This window comes from Phacochoerus africanus, chromosome 13, assembly GCF_016906955.1.
Source record: "Phacochoerus africanus isolate WHEZ1 chromosome 13, ROS_Pafr_v1, whole genome shotgun sequence".
In the NCBI taxonomy this organism is placed as follows: domain Eukaryota; kingdom Metazoa; phylum Chordata; class Mammalia; order Artiodactyla; family Suidae; genus Phacochoerus; species Phacochoerus africanus.
In genome coordinates this window covers 2,670,128-2,690,408 of record NC_062556.1, presented here as the reverse complement: position 1 = coordinate 2,690,408, position 20,281 = coordinate 2,670,128, and the positions used below count along the sequence as shown (strand labels likewise).

The following is a 20,281-nucleotide window of genomic DNA, read 5'->3' as shown; positions in this document are numbered from 1 at the left end:
TGCTCGGTGGGTTAAGGATCCGGAGTTGCCGGGAGCTGTGGTGTAGGTCGCAGGCGTGTTGCTGTGGCCGTGGCGCAGGCCGGCAGCTACAGCTCTGAGTGGACCCCGAGCCTGGGAACCTCCATACGCCTCAGGTGTGGCCCTAGAAGAGAAAGACAGACAAACGAATAAATAAAAGTTGTAACAAAAGACGAAGGCAGTGTGTCATGAAAAAGGGATCACGCCAGAAGCGACTCTCCCACGCGTTAAGGGGATGCACGGCGTCCACACGAACAGCTGCAAACGTGACGCAAATAAGTGCCCGCAGACCAGTGGGGGTGCTGACAGTACAACAGGAGGAGGGGCTCTCACACCCCACCCGCGTCGGAGCCCAGGTTTTCGAGGCAGTGAGTGGGGGGGGTCTTAGATGCTGCAGCAGGTGCGCCGGACTTCACGACTGGGTGTCACATCCCACACGGGACACATTCTTCCCAAGTACACGTGGACCCGTCTCCAGAAGAGACCACGTGCCAAGACACCACACAATTCTCAAAAATTTCAGAGGCAGAAACGATACCAGGCATTTTTTATAACCTCAACTGTATGAAACCACAAAGCAGTTACAGAAGGAAGAAAATGAGAAAAAGAAGAAACATATGGAGAGCAAACAACATGCAAAGACTCAAACAAGAAAAAAGCAGAAAATTGGAGTTCCCGTCGTGGCGCAGTGGTGAACGAATCTGACTAGGAACCGTGAGGTTGCGGGTTCCATCCCTGGCCTTGCTCAGTGGGTTAAGGATCCGGCGTTGCTGTGAGCTGTGGTGTGGGCTGGCGGCTACAGCTCCAATTCGACCCCTGGCCTGGGAACCTCCATATGCTGCAGGAGCGGCCCAAGAAATGGCAAAAAGCCCAAAAAAAGGCAGAAAATACCTCAAAACAAATGAAAATGGAAACACAACGCCCCAAGATCTGTGGGATGATAAAGCAGAGGTATCCTGAGAGGGCAGTCACAGTGATCCAGGCCTTCCTCAAGAAACACCTCAATAAATAACCCAACCTACTGCCCAAAGGGATCATAAAAAGAAGAAAAAAACAAAGCCCAAAGTCAGCGGAAGGAGGAAATAATAAAAGATCAGAGAGGAAATAAGTAAAACAGATCAAAAAGCAATGAAAAGATCAATAAAACCAAGAGCTGGTTTTCTTTTTTTTTTTTGAAAGCTAAAACTGACAAACCTCTAGCAAAGCTCACCAAGGAGAAAAGAGAGGACCCAAACAAAAGAGGAAAGAGGAAAAAGAGCAACCGACACCAAAGAGATTGGAAAAACTAATACTATGAACAGTTACATGCCATTAAATTGGACAACCTAGGGAAAAAAGGACAAATTTCTAGAAGCATGTAGCTTGCCAAGAGTGAATCAAGAAGAAATAATTCAAACAGACTGATCACTAGGAGTGAAACGGAATTGGTAGTTTTAAAAAGCTTCCAGCAGGAGTTCCGACCCGTCACGGCACAGCAGAAACGAACCTGCTGAGTATCCATAAGGATCCCGGCCTCGCTCGGTGAGCTGAGGATCTGGTGTTGCCGTAAACTGGTGTAGGGCAGCAGCTACAGCTCAGATTGGACCCCAGCCTGGAAACTTCCATGTGCTGCAGGCACAGCCCTGCAAAGACAAGACAAGAAAAAAAAAAGCTTCCAGCAAACCAAAGTCCGTGACTGGGCAGCTTCACAGGGGAATTCTCCCAAACATACAAAAGAGCTAATTCTTACCTTCCTCAAACTATTCCAAAAAACGAAGGCAAGGGAACACTCCCAAGTTCATTTTATAAAACCAACATTACCCTGATTCGAAAACCAAAGAAACTTAGACAAAAAGGAATTATAGGCCAATATCTTTGATGAATCCAGATGCAAAAACCGTCTACGAAATGTTAGCAAACTGAATCCAAGATACATAAAAAGGATCCCACACCCAAACCAAGTGGTATTTACTCCAGCGCGAGGATGGAGGTACTCGCAAAACACTGCGACACGCGCACTCACGAGAATCTCACGGTTGTCTCGACGGAGGCAGGGAAAGTGGCTGACGGAGTTCACCGTCCGTTCAAGATAAAAACTCTCACCTGAGCTGGTACAGAGGAGGAGCTCTCTTGTGGCGCAGCAGGTTAAGGATCCAGCATTCTTATGTCAGCGGTTCACGTGACTGCTGTGATGTGGGTTCGATACCTGGTCTGGGAACTTCCACATGCTGTGGGTGCAGTCAAGGGAGAGACAGAGAGAAAAGGGAAGGAAGCTGACACAGACGAAAACAGACCTCAACATCGTCAAGGCCGTTTATGACAAACTCACGGCTGACACCACACTCAACTGTGGGGAGCCTTTCAAGAAGAAGACAAAGACGACCCTGTCACCACCTCACTTTAACGTGGCATTAGCAGTCGGCAAGACAGTGAAACAAAAGGTATCCGAATTGGAGAGGAGGAAGTTAAAACCATCCCTCTTTGCAGAGGACGTGACATTTTATGTAGAAAACCCCAAAGTCTCCAGCAAAAACCTATTAGAATAAACGAATTCTGGAAAGTTGCAGGACACAGGATTAACATTCAGAAGTCTGTTTGCTTTTCTTTACACTAATAATGAACGACCAGAAAGAGAAAGCGAAAAAAAATCCTGTTTAAAATCACATCGTAAAGAGTAACACATCTAGGAAGAAACTTACCCAGGAGGCGAGAGACCAGCGCTCTGAAACTGCGCTGCGCTGATGCGGGGGCTTCGCGGTGAAAGGGCGCAACGGAGAACACCCCCGCTGCTCCGTGACCGAAAGCGTTGACGGTGTCAGAACGCCCACACCCCCAGGGCAGTCCGCGGCCTTAACGCAATGCCTATGAGGACCCCCGTGGCCTTGGTCACAGAACTGCCACGGAGAGCCCGACGTGTTCATGCCGTCACCAAAGACCCAGACTCGCCACAGCCGTCCTGAGAGCAAAGAGCTGGAGCAGTAAATCCTTCCAAACTGCAGACGCTGCTACACAGCTGCAGTAATCAGATCAGGGTGGGGGGGGCACAGAGGCAGAAACAAGGAGCAGTGGGACAGAATAGAGCGCCCAGGATTAACCCAGACGCCTGGGGCGAGTGAACCCGAGACGAAGACGGCAAGAACACGCAATGGAGAGAGCGCCGTCGCTTGGGCAGGCGCTGCTGGGAGAGCCTGGCGGCCGCACTGGAAAGCAGCAACATCGGGACCTCGCCTCCCACTACACAGCAGGATAAACTCTCGGTGGTTTAGAGCCTAAGTAAAACATGTGACGCCTTGAAACAGACGAGACGTAAATTGCAGCAATTTTTTTTTTTTTTGGTCTTTTCAGAGCACCACCTGCCGCATCTGAAGGTTCCCAGGCTAAGGATCGAATCGGAGCTGCAGCTGCCAGCCTACACCACAGCCACGGCCACGCAGGATCTGAGTCGCGTCTGTCACCTACACCGCAGCTCACAGACAACAATGCCGGGTCTCTCACCCACTGAGCGAGGCCAGGGGTCAGACCTGCGTCCTCATGGCTACTAGTCAGGTTCGTGACTGCTGAGCCACAACGGGAACTCCCTAGCAGTGTTTTTTGGATCTGTCTTCTAAGGCAAAAGGAACAAAAGCAAAATTCAGTGGAACCTAATTGAAAGCTTTTGTGCAGCAAAGGAAGCCATCATCAAAACAAAAAGACAACCTACAGAATGGCAGATGTTTGCAAATACTATGACCGACAAAGAGTTCATCTCCGAAATATATAAACGACTCCTACAACCCGATGTCAAAAAGATAATGCTGTCAGGTGATGGGCAGATGATCTGAATGGACGTTTTTCCCTTTTTTGTTGTTGTTGTCTTTTTGCCTTTTCTAGGGCCGCTCCCTCGGCACGTGAGGGTTCCAGGCTAGGGGTCCAATGGGAGCTGTAGCCGCCAGCCTATACCACAGCCACAGCAACACGGGATCCAAGCCACGTCTGTGACCTACACCACAGCTCACAGCAACGCCGGCTCCTTAACCCACTGAGCAAGGCCAGGGATCGAACCCGCAACCTCATGGTTCCCAGATGGATGCATTAACCACTGCGCCACGACGTTTTTTAAAAACGACATGCAGATGGGTAACAGGCACGGGGAAAGATATGAGACATGACTCTTTACTAAGGAAATGCACAGGACAACCGTGAGCTGGCATCTCATGCGGGTCAGACTGGGCATCATCAGTCAACGAATGACACTTGCTGGAGGGTGTGGGGCCGAGGGAGCCCCCGCCCTGCTGGTGGGCGTAGAATGTCCTGCGGGCTGTGGAGAGCAGCATGGAGGGTCCTTGAAAAAGCAAAACACAGAACCACCATGCGACCCGGCCGTCCCACTCCTGAGCGTGTACTCAGACGATGGAAACGCTTTGAAAAGCTACATGCACCCCCGTGTCCACAGCAGCACTATTTACAGTTGCCAAGATCCGGAAGCAGCCGAATAGTCCATCAACAGACAATGGATAGGTAGGGACAGCCTGAATCTTCTTTCCCCAAGTACTTGGCGGGCCCCAACATTGTTTGTGATGTAACTTTTATAATGCAGCCCCCCCCACCCCCAGTAAAGATGTGTGTCACTCAGCAACTCACTGTCACCTCTGCCCTGACTTCTGTCCCCGCGTCTGCTCAGGTGCCTGACAACCGGCTTGGCCTTTGTGGTCCCCCCCCCCCCCCCCCGTCCCTTTTGATCTCAGCGCCTCCCTTCGTCGGCAGGAGGAGGACGCCGCTTCTAACCATCCGTTTGCCCCCTGGGCTGCCCTCCGCCCTCTGACAGCTGTTACCCCAGAAGCCGCGCGCCTCCTACACGACACGGGTCCTACAGCGAGCGCGTGGTACACAGACCCTCCCCGCTGTCCACAGTTCACCTCATGCAGGACCGGTCAGTGTGGTCAGTTAGTGAAGTGGGTTAAGGAGTGGACATCAGCGTGGAGAACACGTGACCGCTGGGGGGCGGGGGACAGAGGTGCCTCCCCCGCTGGACGCAAGGCGCCTGGCAGGGAGGCTGGCTGTGGAAGGGAGCCCACTCGGGGCTTAACTCAAGCAGACCAGCTCCAGCAGAGGTCTGGCCGCGGCCCCTCGCACCCCATCCCGCTCCTCCCACCCCCTGTGGGGACCATCAGGCCGGGCGCCCTGAGACCCGCCACCGCCAGGCCTAAGACTCAATCAGCTGTCCAGGGCACCGGCCTTCACTACGACGTGTTATTTCAGCGTCCTCTCGTTAGTGACCAGTGAATAATCGGAAGTAATGAAAAAAGCTTTATGTCACTTGAAGCTGACGGTAATTCATTTAAGCTTAGCATGTATTTATCAAGTACTTCATGCTGGCCAGGCACTTCGGAGACACAAAAATAAGAACGACACAGGCCCTGCACTCACACAAAGGGCGTAGCGCCCGGCAGGGGTCGCACAGAGGAGCCCCTCCAGGACGCGTTACCTTTTAACCTGTCGACCACGTACTACAATAAGTACGTTTTAGGCACTTTTTGTCGCGTCCAGTGCCTGGGCGCCCGGCTGGGGGACTTCACGGCTCCTGGCCTTCAGCCCTGCCACCTGGCTACCCGGCACCCTGGTTCTCTGCACCAGGGCACAGGGACGAGCAGTGGGTGCAGCCCCGAGGCCCCGCCATTCCAGGAGCGCATCGCACGCGCTTCACTCATAAACGGGAAAGGTGGGACCTGCACAGACAGGTACAGGGGTAGTGACACAAGAGCTGGACAAGGCCAGGCATTCAGAGACACCGGGGGGTAGGAAGAGACGGTGTGAGACGGCCTCCTGCCAAGAGCGTGGTTTTTCACGTTCTCGGTGAAGGGACTTTGGGACCCAGGAGTGAGTGGCTCCTGTGGTCACGCTGTCCTCTGGTGCCGTGGTTGCCGGTTACCGTGGTCCCCACGTGGGCGTGCTGGAGCAGGTTTGGGGTGTAGGGTGATGGGGCCCACGCGCACATCGACCTCTGCCCCCGCCCCCAGCAGGGGCTGGCCTTGCACAGGAAGCCACAGTCTCTTCTGTGAGCTTAGCCCCCAAACCTCCTGTCCGGGGATCCCCCCACCCTGCAAGTTATCAGCACTGTTCCGGTGAATAAATTCAACCAACATAATTTTCGCCAGCAAACATGATCAAGTGCCCTTAGGAAAGTAGCCTTAAGGCAGAATTTTAACTTTTAACCTGTCGACCATGTGCTGCAGTAAATACGTTTTCGGCACTTTTTGTTGCGTCCAGCGCCTGGTCCTGGCCACGGGGCGGGTGAGTATTCGCCGCAGGCTCTCTGGTGGTCGGTCCAGCCCCTCCTGTGAACCCGCGGCAGCTGAGTACCTGCCCTCACGATTCCAGGTCGTCTGCTTTATGACTGATGACAGGAGGAGACTCACACTCAGAGAAAGGTCTGAGGATGGGGTGACAGTTCACTGGGCGCGGGCATCCACAGACCCCTTAGCGCACCCGTGCCGGTCTGCGGGGTGGCATGACCCTCTTCACAGCAATGGACGTAAGGCCCAGAGAAGCTCTCGGTCCCCTGGCATCACAGAGCCATTTACCAGCACCATCAGACTGAGCCCGGGGGCATGGCCTCGAAGCTGGCACCTGTCCCCTCCAGGACAGTGGAGCCTGGGGGAGCTTTCTGTCACTGCTCACTTCTGTGGGCCGTGTCTCCGAACAGCGGCAGGCTGCCACTCTGCCTGCTCTTCCTTGAGCAGCATCTGGAGGGCATCCTTGGCGTCTGACTGCACTGAGGTGCCCGAGCCTTTTTTTCCAGGTAAACATCCTGTAGGAGAGTCATTCCAAGAAACACCAGTGATTCTGTTTCCAGGCCGTGTCAGCGTGTACAGCTCTGTAACAGGAACGTAGTCAGCTCTTCTGCCTGCTTGACGGGACCATCGTAACGTCTTTAAAGATGCTCCTTACGGATGACGTTCTTGCCTCATGCTTACAGACGTGTGCTGTGAGCAGCAGACTGAAAGACTCTCGATGGATGTGCAGCTTCAGGGCCGAGGAAGTTAGGAGCCAAGAGCATCTCCGGGCAGGGCCGGACCCGCTGAGGACCTGACATCCAAGGGCCCCCGACAGAGGGTAAGATCCTAGGGCAAGGCCCTCGCCGTGGGGATTTCTGGCAGGTTTCGGTTCCCGAACTGAAATGGACATTTGCCAACCAGCTCCTGCTTCAAGTGTTGCCAGAGAGCCTGGACCGTCTCCTGCAAGTTACCTTCTCGTGTTGGAGGCTTTCAGCGTCTCTAAAGGCACCGTTTCCCTTTGGGCTGTTATGTAACATTATTAACGATGAAGGCAGGCTTGAGAATGGCGGTGCCTGATTCTCCTCTTTACTTCATAGTTCATCTTTCCAAGAAAGTTTTAAAAATACAACAGTCCCTCCTCTCCCTAACCCCAGATCCTGGACCGCTCTCCAGTCCTCGGGGTGTGTCGAGTTCCGCAAGTTTGGTTGCTTGATCCCCTGCTCGCGGTGCTGCGCGCGTCTGCTCTGACGAAGCGGTCGGGTCGGGAGGGCAGCTGGCCTCCACTCACACTTCTCCCCTCAAGCAGTTTCAACCAAACGGAGCTTTGAAGAAAATTCTGAAAATCTTCAATCATACCCTCCAAATAACTGGCACTTTGGCACCACGTTCACTTCGGTCTTCCTCCCGCACGTGCTGTTCCCGTTCGGATGGAATTTCACTGAGACGCCGCCCTGGCCCGTTGGCGAGTTTCCTGAGACAAGGAGCTCTCCGCGCCGGCTCTTAACCAGGAGGACGAGTTTCCGCTGCTCTTCTGTCTCTAGAGTTGGACAGACAGGGCGATAACAGCACTGGCCACAGCAAGACTGAGAACCATGCCGAGAACTACGGCGTCGCCCTTTGCTGGGCGTACTGGACGTGCCAGGAGCCGTGCCAGGCCGGCTGCGTGCACGGGCTCTTTTATTCCTCCCAGCGGGCCGAGGCCACACTGTGGCGAGTGGCAGAAAACAGGATGCAAGCTCATCCTGGCTGGAGCCACGCGTGAGCTTTTCAACTTCTTTTCCAGGCTGCTCCAGCCTTCGCGTTGCAGACAGCTGCACGCGTGTCCCTGTCCCCACCACCCGCCCCTTGATCCTCTTGGTGGCCGCGGACAGTGATGCTGCCAGAGGAGTGGTCTGCCTTCTCCGAGCAGGAGGCCACGGGGACAGGCAGGGGCACGTCTGACCAGAGGGGACAGGCTGTCGGTGGCCTTGGGGTGGAGGGTGGTCTCAGGTGCACCAGGTCCGCGGGACGAGAGGGCGGCGCGCAGGCAGGCTCAGTGCCACCGCGCTCTGCACACGTCCCGGGAAAGAGCACGGAAAGTGTGTCAGGGACGCGGCCTGTGCGTTTGGTGGCTCCGGGATGACGATGCACAGTCCACGGCAGAGGTGACGGCCGCCCAGCACAATGGCCAGGTCACCAGAGTCCCTCCTCTTCACTGGCTTGCCCCATGACTCAGCGCGGTCTCTGAACTGGCTGACAGCTTTCTGGACGCGGCCTCCCTCCTGTAAAGGCGCTGATTTTTTAAGAGGGTGTGTACCTGTTTGATGTGTGGGTGTGTTTGTTTAAGGAAGACGTGGAACTTCAAACACCAAAATGTTTGGTAACCCAGAGATGTGAGTGGTAAATAGAATTATTAGATCTTTATGAAATTAAACGAATCTTTAACCAGAGCACGTCCGCCGGCCGTCCTGCTGGAACGGCTTCTATCCAGCCGGAACCCCGGGGCTCTGCACCGTGCAGGAGGGGCCCCGCAGGCCCAAGTCCTATCCGAACAGCGACAGGAATTCACCCAACCGAGGGGGCAAGTGTCTTCCAGTTCAAAGGAGGAGAGGAATTTCACTTTCTGGCGCTGGCCTGGCTCTGATGGAAGAAGAGAGTGGGATTCCCCCGGGGACGGAGATGTGGGCAGACGCGGCCGCAGCCGAGGGAGCTGAGTGCAGGCAGGTGAGCCAGTCGCCCGGGGCCCGGGCGAGACGGACCTGGAACGAGAGTCTCATCTCATAAAGTTCACTCGCGATGCTTCAGACTGCCAGGCCAGCCTTTGTACTCGGATTCTTAATCAGCCTGAGCCGAGTGTGGCGCATGTAATTATCTCGGCGTAAAAAGCAGCCATGAACCATGAGGCTGGGTTTGTAGAACTGAGGGTGGCGGCGGAACAGGCGGCTCCAGGCTGGTCCCTGGCCGTGGGCACCGTGGCCTCACGTTTGGAAGCCCGGCACGGAGCAGAGGCATGACAGGCGCGAGTCACACGCTCTGTCTCGGGGGTTTCTGGTTCCTTCTTTCTTCTTAGGTGTGGTGACATAAAACTGACCACGCCTGTGCAGGTCAGTGGCACACTCCGTGCCGCGTGTCTGAGTCCCGCGTCACCACTGCCGTCGTCTCCAGCGCGGCCCATCCCTCCAGGCTTGCGATGGCCCCGATACACCCTCCATCACAGCTGCTCACAAAACAGATCGACTCGACTTGGCTCTTCTGTTTCCCTCTTTCAGTAGATAGACAGCTATCCGATAAAAGGCAGGTGAAAAGCCAGCAAAAAGCACAGCAAGCCGTGATTCATTAGCTGGGTATTTGGCTTGTGTCTTTGAGTTTGATGGGAATATCCTAAATACTTAATCACAGAGCCGCATTTTGAAATTCACCTCATGCAAATAAAATCAGCAGCCTCATCCTTTGCCCCTCGAACCGGGGATGTGCTGGTTACCCGTCAGCATTCTCCAGGGTGCTGACGGCACCTGAGCCCTCCCGCCATCGAGCAGAGCTGACGACGGGCCAACTTCGCCATCTTCCAGTGTGACACCTGCCTGCACCAGCCTGGCCCCTGCTGCCTCCAGCGGAAGGGAGTCGCAGGCAGTCAAGTGACTGGTCGGACGTCCCTTGGCCAGGTGTCCCTTAACCGGGCAGCTGCCAAACCACACTCCGACCACCAGTGCCTTCAGAGGCACCAGAAATTGAGTTTAGAAAAGGAAGAATGTATCTTTCTGCTCTATTCCTCCTTGGCAACCCTTCCAAGGGAAACTTCTGGACAGTCCGAAGAGGAGAAACAACCTGCGGTTTTAAGCTACAAAATGCTGAACCAAGTCATGTTCCATGCAGCCTGAAATCCTCACCTGCACAGCGGCCGCCCCCGCAGGCAGTCACTCTGCCCGTTTGCAGAGCTGGGCTGCTGTCCCTCAATAGACGATGCCCGCAGGCCTCAAAGACAAGCCTGACTGATGCACCTTAATTTAAACACTTCTGGCGCTGAAGTGCGTGTGTGGCCGGCGCTCATCTCTGATTTCCAGAAACCTGGGAGTCATTTGAAGGCCAGGCCTGATGGGTGGCAGGACCACGCCTGCCTCCCGTCCGGGAGACATGCCCAAGCACGAGCTTCCCCTGCACCCCTGAAAGCCACGGACAGAAGGGCGTTCGGCTCCCTGACTCTGCCACCAAAGGACGGAGTTCAGGCGGCCTCGAGCTGCTGAGCCAGGACCCCTGCTTCTCGCCGTGCCCCTGCACCCCTGGCTCGAACCAGGCTAGGCTGGGAGGGGTGAAGCCCCCTCCCCTCCTGGGACAGGACCCTCCTTCCCCAGTGGAGCCAGAGGAGAGCCCTGGTGTGAAGCTCACTCGTGTGTCACCTGTTCACTTACTGTGGGAAGACGGCTCCTTTAAGTGCAAAAGGGGGACAAAAACAAACCACCCGCTTCTGGTGCAAACTCCGGGTCTAAAACTTGGTCCTTAATCAAACAGAAACATCAGGGTCCCCACCCCCACCCCTCTGAATAACTTGTGAACTCGTCTTTTTATCAACTGGGAGTTTTCCTGAAAGAACCCACCTTGACCCAGCAGAAGACGGATTTGGGGGGACAGCTCCAGGGCTACCACGGACTCAAAGGGAGAAGCCACAGAACAGCTGAGCACGCTCATCTTCTGGGCTCCATGAAGGCACATGTGGTCCCTGGGGCACCGGGAGCCAGAGTGGCCCGTCCCCTCATCCCCAGACCTTTCATCCCTCTGCCCCGCGGCAAGTTCCAGGGAAAATACGCTTGAACTCCAGGCAGCTGAGCTGGGCCAAGTGAGGGCGAGGAACCTGGAGGCCGCCCAGCCCTCCAGCCCTGGCCCGGCCACACGCACCCAGCCCTTGGGGAGCTCACGGTCAGCCCCTCGGGCGCTGCAGTCCGGCATCTCCACGGCTCCCCTCCAACAGCCACCTCCTGCGAGCTGGCCCTGGGCCACACCTTGTGGGCCTGGTCTCTGGGCAGCGCCGGCCCAGGCTCCCCGCATGCCTCCGCCCTGCGACTGGGCAGGTGCGTCCCGAGGCCCCGCCCGCCCAGGACCGCGTGGGGGCTCGGCCGTCGGTCAGAGGGGCGGGTGGAAGCGGCTGCTGAAACGGAGACGAGCTCCAGCGTCCCTCCCGGAGTCAGTGAACACCGAGCAGCGGCTTCTCCCACCAGGACGGACCCTGCCTCGCTTCCTGTCATCGAAATAAAAACACCAGCCTCCAGAGCCGCCCCAGCCGAGGCTTCCGGGCGCCCGTGGCTGCGCTCTCAGCCCCGTGCACCCCCGCACACACCCCAAATTGAAGGCTGTTTTCAGGCCAGATCCACTGACCTTTGAAGATGCTGTTCCAGCCGTGTCGTGGCTCTTGGGGCCTGGTGACCACCACTGTGAACCTTTCCCAAACAGATGCCACGTTTGTTTCATAGACTGTTCGCTGTGTCACTGGAGAAGCACATCTTTTCTACTTTCAACAGAAAATCGGTACGTTTGTCCCTCTCGGAGCGTGCCATCCTCTCGTTTTCCCTGAGCGGGTCCCCTTGGGCCGTGGGCACATCACAGCGCCCAGTGCCTGGCCCCCATCACCTGCTCCAGGTCCAGTGGGGGGCGCCCAGGAACCCGGGTTTCTGGCCGGTTCCCCGCGACACTCTCACTGTGTCGTGCCAGGAACTCCACGCTTAGAGGACGGACCACACGCGTCTGCAAGGGTCACAGCGGTTTCTGCACAGTCTCTTCCTGATGCTGTGTGATGGCTCGCCAGCCTTAAACCACACAGGCACTCAGGGTGAGGGAGAGGGCAGAGGCAAGAGGAAAAGCCTACAGAGGTCCTCTGGTCACTGCGTCCCCTCCCGGGTGAGGCCGGCCCACGGGGAGCCCCCGCCCCGCTCCCAGGGCCTCAGCAGCTCCGTGTTCTTCAGCTGCCCCGAAAGCCGAGCGTCCTGGAAATTAAATGGCACACAGATCACACTCTCCGCTCTCAGTGGAGGGTCCAGGCGAGATTCCTGCCCGGCGGAGGCAGTCACATGGCTGCCTTGGTTGGTCCCGTTCGCCAGCAACCAGAGCATCTGTGTCCAGACGGCACTCGGGAGGGACCCTCGGACCCGGAGCACACGGAGACGCAGATGGTACGGCCCATGTCACACAGTGGCGGGGAGTGACAGGCAGCTCGGCGTCCGCACTGCCCTCAGCCGGGGCTGACGGCTGCTCCTGCTGACAACGCAGATGTGTGTGGGCCCAGAGGCTTGGACAGGCTTCTGTTTGCGGGGCTGAGCGTGGGGCAGGGAGGTGCCCAGACGGCTCCTGGGTGCTATCTCCTGGGATCCTGCTGGGAGGGAACCCAGCAGAGAGCGGTCGCACCCCCAGGGAGCTCCTGGTCACCATGGGGGGCCAGCCCGACCCAGGGCGGCATCAGGAAACTCTGAGACAGCAGGAGGCTGCTGCCAAAGTTGCAGCCTTTTGAGAATGTGGCTGATCGTACAGAACCCAGGGCACAGACACTGTGTCCTCGGCTCTCGGTGTGGGGCCTGGGAACCAGGCTCCCAGGCGTCCCCGAAAGACGTCCCCCCCCCACCCCCCAGCCCTGCTCTCTGGTTTGCTGTCCTGCAGGCCGCACGGGCTGGCTGGCGAGCACAGGGCCTGGGTGCACGGCTGTCGTACTTGTCACCCCGTGTGGGTGCTGGTGGTGGTTGCCCAGGCCCTTCCCAGCCCGCTATCTAGCCCTGTCCTCACCCCGCCACCCTCCCCGCGCTGATTTCCAGCTCCGTGTCCGCAGCAGCCTTGAGAGCGGCTTCAGCCGTCGGCCCTGGAAACCCTTGACGGCATCATTCATTTTTGTCAGGCCCTGGCTCGCTGCCGCACGCTCAAGGCTACGACACGCTTTGGGCAGCTCACTGGAAGGTGTTCTGGCTTGTCCCAATTTTTATTAGCCCATTTGCCTCTTAGGTACAATGAGGAGAAAAATAAATTAAGTCATCATTCTCCACCCGCTCATTATCCCCCGCTCCCCCGAGGAGCGCGGCAGCGGGCAGCCAGCCCGGCTTTTCCCGGCCCCTTTTCAGGCGTGCGGCGTCCTGGGTTCCATCCTGCGGTGTCACCCCCGCCCAGGTGATTTCCGGAGAAAGGCAACCCCACCCGCTTGTGGCCTCGGCACCTCCCTCCGCTCCAGGGGCTCCTACGAAATTGCACGTCTGGTCACCCCCCCCTCACGTGGAGACTTGAAGGCGGAGGCACCTCTTCATCCGGTTTTAAAAAAGAAGCAGAGTGTCCTTGGACTCCTTCCCCGACTTGGGGATGTGCCCGAAGACACTGTTTTTTTTTCATTTGCTGTGCAGAAGGTGGTTCATGGTGATAACCTGCCACATACACGAACCAAAGCAAGACAGCTCAGCCGCGGACCAGCAGGACAAGGGCTCCCGCCCGGGAGGCAATCGGGGCCCTTTGTCCTCAGCCCCTTCTCTGTGTCAACCTTGCGCTCCACGTCCCATCACCCCGCCCCCCCAGGCCCCCTGCGTCTGGCCAGACTGTGTTGAACTCGCTACTCGGAGGGAGGGTGGTTGCTCCTGCCGTCCGCACGCTGCCACCCTTGTCTGAGATGCAGAAGCGGCTGGAGACGGGCCTGGCGCGGGTGTGGCCCAGGAGGACGAGGATGGAGCAAGGTCCCCTCCGTGTGGGCAGCCTGTCGGGCCCACATCAACACCTCCAAGGGGCGGGAGCGCCACGCGAGGCTGGACAGCATGGCTCTGAGTAAAGGGCTCCCTCCCCCTTCGGACAGTCCCGGCGGTCAGCTACCAGCGAGCAGTGGTTGAATGACAGGCTGAGCTGTAACAGGACAGCATTCAGCTCAGAGCCGTGTGTTCAGCCTCCCTCCTGCCGTTCTCTGCACCCACAGACCCGGCACGTGGGGACGCACGGCCCCACCTGCTGTGTCCTGCAGAGAAGTGGCCACGTGGCAAGTGCTACCTGAGCAATCATCAAAGCTGCCCATTCCTGGGAGGAGAGGCCTTTCTCATCCACGGAGATGCTTCACGGTGGAAAGAACATAGCACCCAGACTCCTCCTGCAGTCACCGAGCTGTCAGGCCCCCGAGACACGGTGTTAGAGCAGAAACGCGAATGAGGGAGGCGGCCGGGCCCTCCCCCACCCGCAGCCGGGCACCCACTGTCCTTGGGGCTCGTAGCACATTGGGCCGGTGAGCAGCTGACGGCTCGGGTCTGGAGCTCCTGCCCCGTGTCCACAGCACAAGCCCGTCTGGTTCCACGTGGCCACCCTCCAGTGGGCATGGCCATGACCGCGGGTCCAGTCCTGGCCCGGTGAGCTCTGGAGGGAGGACAGGCGGGCAGCGCCCAGCACCTAAGCTGTGCCCCCTTCCTGGTCCCCCCGGTTTCCAGCCTCAGCTCCCCCAAGCCTCCCCGCCCTCGCTCCAGATGCCAGACCGTCAGGGCCTGCCCGCCTTGGTGCCTTCCTGCGGCATCCGCTCCACCTGCCAGGCCCTAATTTGAGCCTCAACTTCCGCATCTTTTCAGCGGCTCCCAGGACCGTCCGCTGAGCCCTCGCTCTCCCCACTGAATTCCCCTCTGTCCTCCCAGTGACCGCACACTCGACGCGAACACTGCGGCAGGTGGAGAGCACCGCCAGCACGCATACACCTGCCGTTCAGGCCCCACAAGGACCGCTCCGCTCTGACCCCCTTGGCCATCCGCCCGTTTACCCGTCGTGTGTGTTTGTTCACAGCGAGTTGCCGATGTCGCCGCCCCCTAGCGCATTTCTTCGCGCACACGCTACCTAGAGCTCAAGGCCGGCCCCTTCTCTTGGGGGAAAATGTGCAGTGCCCGCATTTTTAGCATCCTCCCCCATGAATTCTGACGCAGGCACACACCCGAGCGACGCAAAGCGTGTCTGTGCAGAGCCTCGCCGTGCCGGGGCGGTCTCGGCCGGCACTGTCTCCACTCCCAAGGTCCCCACTGCTGGGGTTTCCGCCGGGGCTTAGCTCTGGAGCTCCGCGGAGAGGTAGTGGGTGGCCTGCACCCACTACCGCGTCTGCGCCCCAGCCACCGTGTGTCTGGGCGGGGGGGGTTCTCCCTTTCTTGCCGGCAGCTGTCCCCACCGGGGATGACCCCCAGCAAGGATGCATCACAGACGCCCCCGCCTCCCGCAGACGGGCCCGTGTGGGATCCATGCCTGCGCGGGCTCCGCTGCCCTCGAGGAGGGGCTGGACCACAGGGAGGCTGTGCGCTTGGTTTCAGGGGACAGGGCTGGGTCTTTAGGGCTCCCCCGCCTCATCCCTGGCCTCCCCCGGCTGAGGGCCGGGCTGCCCACGGTCTTGGCGGCAGGAGGCGGCCCGGCCCTCCAATGTGCGCACCCTGGTGGGCGCGTCCTGCTGTCTTGCGGTGGCTCCTTCTCTCTTCCCTGTGACAGTGACGACGTGTGTCTCCTCAGGACCCCTGAGCTGTGTGTGTGTCTGGGTATCTTTTAGGAAAGGTCTGCCTGCTCCCATCTCTTGTCCATTTTTGATTTTTAAAAATACGTTAGGACAAGTTCAAGGAGTCCCTTCTCCGTTCTGGACACGCGTCCCACGGGAGAGCCACGCTGCAAGAGCGCGGCCTCCTGCTCTGTCGGCTGCCAGTTTGTCTGCTCGGTGGCTCCCTTCAGAGGCTGGACGCTGTCCGTTTTGATGAATCTAGGGTATCAGTGTTTTTCGTTTAAGGTTGTGACTGTAAGAAACATCTGGCTACCTCAGAGTCACCACAGTACATTTTCTTCTAGAACCTGATCCTTTGGGCCCTCACGGTGAGGTCTGTGCCGTGTGTGGCAGGGTCGAGGTGCCCGCCCCACGCGGACACCCAAGGCCACAGTTTGCGTTGCGCCCTCGTACGCAGCAAGTCCTCGAGGCACGTTAGCTGAACCGCACTGAAGAGTCAGAGCAAACAGGATGCTCGCAGCCTTTGGATGACTCAGTGTTGGAACGCGCTTTACGGGCTCCAGCCCCCCAGTTAAATAGCAGTGAGGGAGCCCTGTTCGACCCCAAGTTAGCCGCCCCTGCCAAGAACACAGGCAGGGCCCCAGCTTGACTGCTTCCATCTTTGTCTGTGGTTTCTTTGAAGAACTGAGATAAATTCCGCTTTCAGGGACACGTCACGACATGCTGACAGGGTGTCTCAGCTCTTGTTCTAGCTTCATAGCCACCCTCTGTGTTGGAGGAGGAGGTGTGAGAACCAGACACCTTCCGCGACCTGGCACCACAGCCCCGGCTGCAGCGCTGGGAGTCCCCCGAGACAGGCGAGCCTGGAGCCAAGCCAACGACGTGCCTCTGATGCTTGGACTTGTGCAGCGTAATGAGCACTTCATGATTTCATAGGGCATAGAGCTTGATAATAAAACTTGGCAAGCGATTACACGGACTAAATTGACCAAGTCAAAGAGACTAAAAAACGGTCTTCTGACAGCACTGCAAGTGCACCCACAAAATAAATATGGGAAAGAGACTGGGCCCAAGTCTAAGCTAAGTGCCGAGTAGACAATAAAGAGCTTTAAAAGGAGAAAGCGCTCTGGGCCCCGCACTGCCCAGGACTTTTTTTTTTTCCGTCTTTTTAGGGCCACCCCCACGGCACATGGAGGTTCCCAGGCGAGGAGTCCCATCGGAGCTGTAGCTGCCGGCCTACACCACAGCCGCAGCAACAGAGGATCCAAGCTGCGTCTATGACCTACGCCGCAGCCACAGCCACGCCGGATCCTTAACCCACTGAGCGAGGCCAGGCATCACGCCCGCGTCCTCGCGGATGCTCGTCAGACGTGTGTCCACTGAGCGACGACGGGAACTCCTGCCCATGACCTTTGTAGAGACCCTCGTAGTCAGGCTTTCACCTCGCGTTTCCGGAGGCCAGCGTGTCCCCCGAGCAGGCAGATCCGCCGTGTGCCCGTGGAGAGCGCGGCTGGCTGACCTGTGCTTTGTTTCAGGTATGCTTCAGAAGCGCCCTTCCATCGACGACTTCGTGAATGCCCTCGTGTGCGACTTGGATCTGGACGCGGAGAGCTTCCTCGCGGACTCGGAGTGATGGAAGCGCCTTCCACCGTCTCCGGCGGAGGCGCGGGGTCAGAGCCGGGTGGAGGAGACAAGAATGGATGCTCGCTGCCAACGTCAGCATTCACTTCTGTCCTAACTCACGAAAAGCCGTAAACCGATGGAACTCGCAATAAATAGTTTGTTTCCATTCTGCGGGTTTTCAGCCTGTTTGGCAGATTTCGGAGTCTCAGGAAATCCACTCAGTGAGCAAGTGGGGGGCGGGCACGTCCTCGGCCTGGTGACCTTCCCCCTGTTCCCGTGACCTCTGCTTGGTTAGGGACTTCATTAAAAGCAAAATTATTTCACTGTTCAGGAGGATTGCACACAGAGTCCTTCTGAATGATTTCTTAAGGCGGCTCTGTCAGTGGCTTGACCAGGGCGTAGTCGGTTACAGCCACCGAGGAACCAGGTATGGTTCCCAGAGCATTTGCCACTGACTGCGGGGGCTTTGGCCGCGTGTCCAGTACACACCGTCCAGCCGGACGCAGAGCAGGGGGGCCTGACTTGGCTGTGAAGGTGCGACAGTAAGTGCGGCACAGCTACCGCGTGCCGGCGAGCCGCAGCCACCTGTAAACCCGCCCCCGAGCGTCAGCCCGGGCTTTATCCCCAGCATCCTCCTGCCTGCCGTGTCACCACGTGGTGACATTAGCAAAGACATTTCTTCCACCCTCAGAGTCAGGAGTGTACAGGCTCTGACAGCTGCTAGCGGTGGCCGCTTCCCTCGCCCCGAAGGGCCACTGATGATGCAGAAAAGCAGGATGAAAAGTCCCCCAAACTAGGACACGGGTCCAACCCGCCCAGAGACTCTAGAGGAACTTGCAGGCGCGAGAACAGGTGAGGGTGGGTGGAGACATGCCAGGGGCCGCGCCCCTCACCCCCGCCTGCCTCCCGCGCGCGGCCGGGGCACTGACCCGCGCTCTGCCTTCACCCCTTCTCAGTCCCAGCACCCTGCCGCGTCCTCCCGCACCCAGGACAAAGCAGGGCGATGCCGGCCGAGGGGAGAGGCGGGTACCGGCGCCCAGGACGGGGCCGGCTGCCTCTGCCCACGGCCTCTGAGCTGAGGGAAGGGGCGCTCGTGCCCGCCGCAGACGCCACCCCCGATCGGGAAATGGACTCGGAGGTTGGGTCTGAAAACGGTGCTGTCGCCGGGGTCCTGACAAGCGCCGAGCCCCTGGGCGTTCAGCCTCCCTTTCCAGGAGGGTGAAGCCCAGAAAAGGACACCGACTCGGGCCTCGGGAAGGGGACGGGTGATCCCGAATCTGAACGCAGCTTCTAAACAGGACCAAGGGCTGTCGGGAGCCCCGCTGGTGTTTTCGCTGAGCTGTGAAGACACGTGGTATTGATGCAGCTGAAAGCCATGAGAAAGAACAGGCAGAAATTTTAAACTAGGATAAGCTAAAAAGGCAGGTAGAATAAGACAAAAAGAAATGCAAGAACAAAACCACGTCCTCTGCAGCAACACGGATGGAGCTGGAGACTCTCATCCCAAGGGAGTCCGAAAGAGAAAGGCAGACACCGCATGACCGCACGTGTACCTGGAACCTAATACACGGCACAAGTGAACCTCTGCACAGAACAGAGGCAAACTCAGGGGCTTGGAGCACAGACTTGTCCTTGCCAAAGGGGAAGGGCGGGATGGACGGGGAGTGTGGGGTTAGCAGGTGCACACTCGCCTTTGGGGGAGATGAGCAGCGAGGTCCTGCTGCACAGCACCGGGCCCTGTATCCAGTCACTTGTGGTGGGACACGGGAGGATGGCGTGAGAACGAGTGTGTGTACGTGTAGAACTGGGTCATTTTGCCGTAGCGGAAATTGACACTAAATCGACTCTAACGGAAAAAAAATTTAAGAACCCCTAAAAACGGGAAAAAAGAAATGCAAAGAACGGAAACACAGTGCAGTGATTTGAGACATTATCATTACAGCGGAAAAGAGCAAAACTGCTGAGGAGGGAGAAGCCCTTGGCGCGCAGCTTAAAGGGACATGGCGAGAGCTGGCAGCCAGGGGACAGCGCCGACCCCAAGGGCAGGGCCAGGACAGCTGGACCAAAAGCAGTGACATGCCCAAGCTCGTGTCCTCCCGGCTTCCCGGGGCCCGGAACAGTGACCAGCACTGGGGAGGTGCTGGGGGAGGATGTGCTATTAAGTGCATTTAAGGAAACTTTTTTGAGAGGAAAAGAAGAAAAAGTAAATGTGATAATTTTTTGGTCGTGCCTGTGGCATGGCAGAGTTCTTGGACCAGGGATCGAACCTGGGCCACGGCAGTGACCCAGCAGAACTCCGCTTTTGAGAACTTAAATGTAGCTTAAATTGTAAGCCAGCCTATCCCCAACTGGACAGTCCCAGGAGTTGTTACTTAGGTTTCAGGAGCTCAGAAGGGGCCCCTGGTACCTGCATTTGGACAACAGAAACAAAGCTGGGAAGCCGGCCGTGGTCATCCTCGCCCTGCACCCGCAGCACCATTTCCCAGCCCCACCTGCAGCACCTCCTGACGACATGGCTCAGAACGCCGGGGACCCCCTGCCAGTGGCATCCAGCTAGAAACAGGCTTCCGCCCGAAGGGGCACAACTTGGGATGCTCCCGGAATTTAACTGTTCGTTGCCGTTAAAAGCCGAAGGACAGTTAAGAAAAGGTTCTGAGCACCATACGGCACTCGGCACTCCCAGATGCTCGAGCGCTCAGGGCACACCTCAGCTCTCACTTTTTTTTTTGCTTTTTAGGGCCTCACCTTCAGCCTATGGAGGTTCCCAGGCTAGGGGTCCAATCGGAGCTGTAGCCGCCAGAGCAACGTGGGATCCCAGCCTTGTCTGCAACCTACACTACAGCTCATGGCAACACCAGATCCTTAACCCACCAAGCGAGGCCAGGGATTGAACCTGCGTCCTCATGGCTACTAGTCTGGTTCGTTTCTGCTGAGCCACCGATAGGAACGCCCTCTTTACTTATTTTATTTGTTTATT

General features: G+C 57.7%; 1 protein-coding gene across 1 annotated transcript in view; it reads left to right on the top strand.

Moving 5' to 3' along the window:
- MIPEP (mitochondrial intermediate peptidase) overlaps positions 1 to 17,473 on the top strand; it is a 112,994-nt gene extending 95,521 nt beyond the window's left edge. The window contains exon 19 of the mRNA XM_047755708.1: positions 17,217 to 17,473. Coding sequence (XP_047611664.1) covers positions 17,217 to 17,314 — 98 coding nt within the window. The 3' untranslated portion in view covers positions 17,315 to 17,473. The remainder of the gene's footprint in view (positions 1 to 17,216) is intronic.
- The last annotated feature ends 2,808 nt before the right edge of the window (positions 17,474 to 20,281 follow it).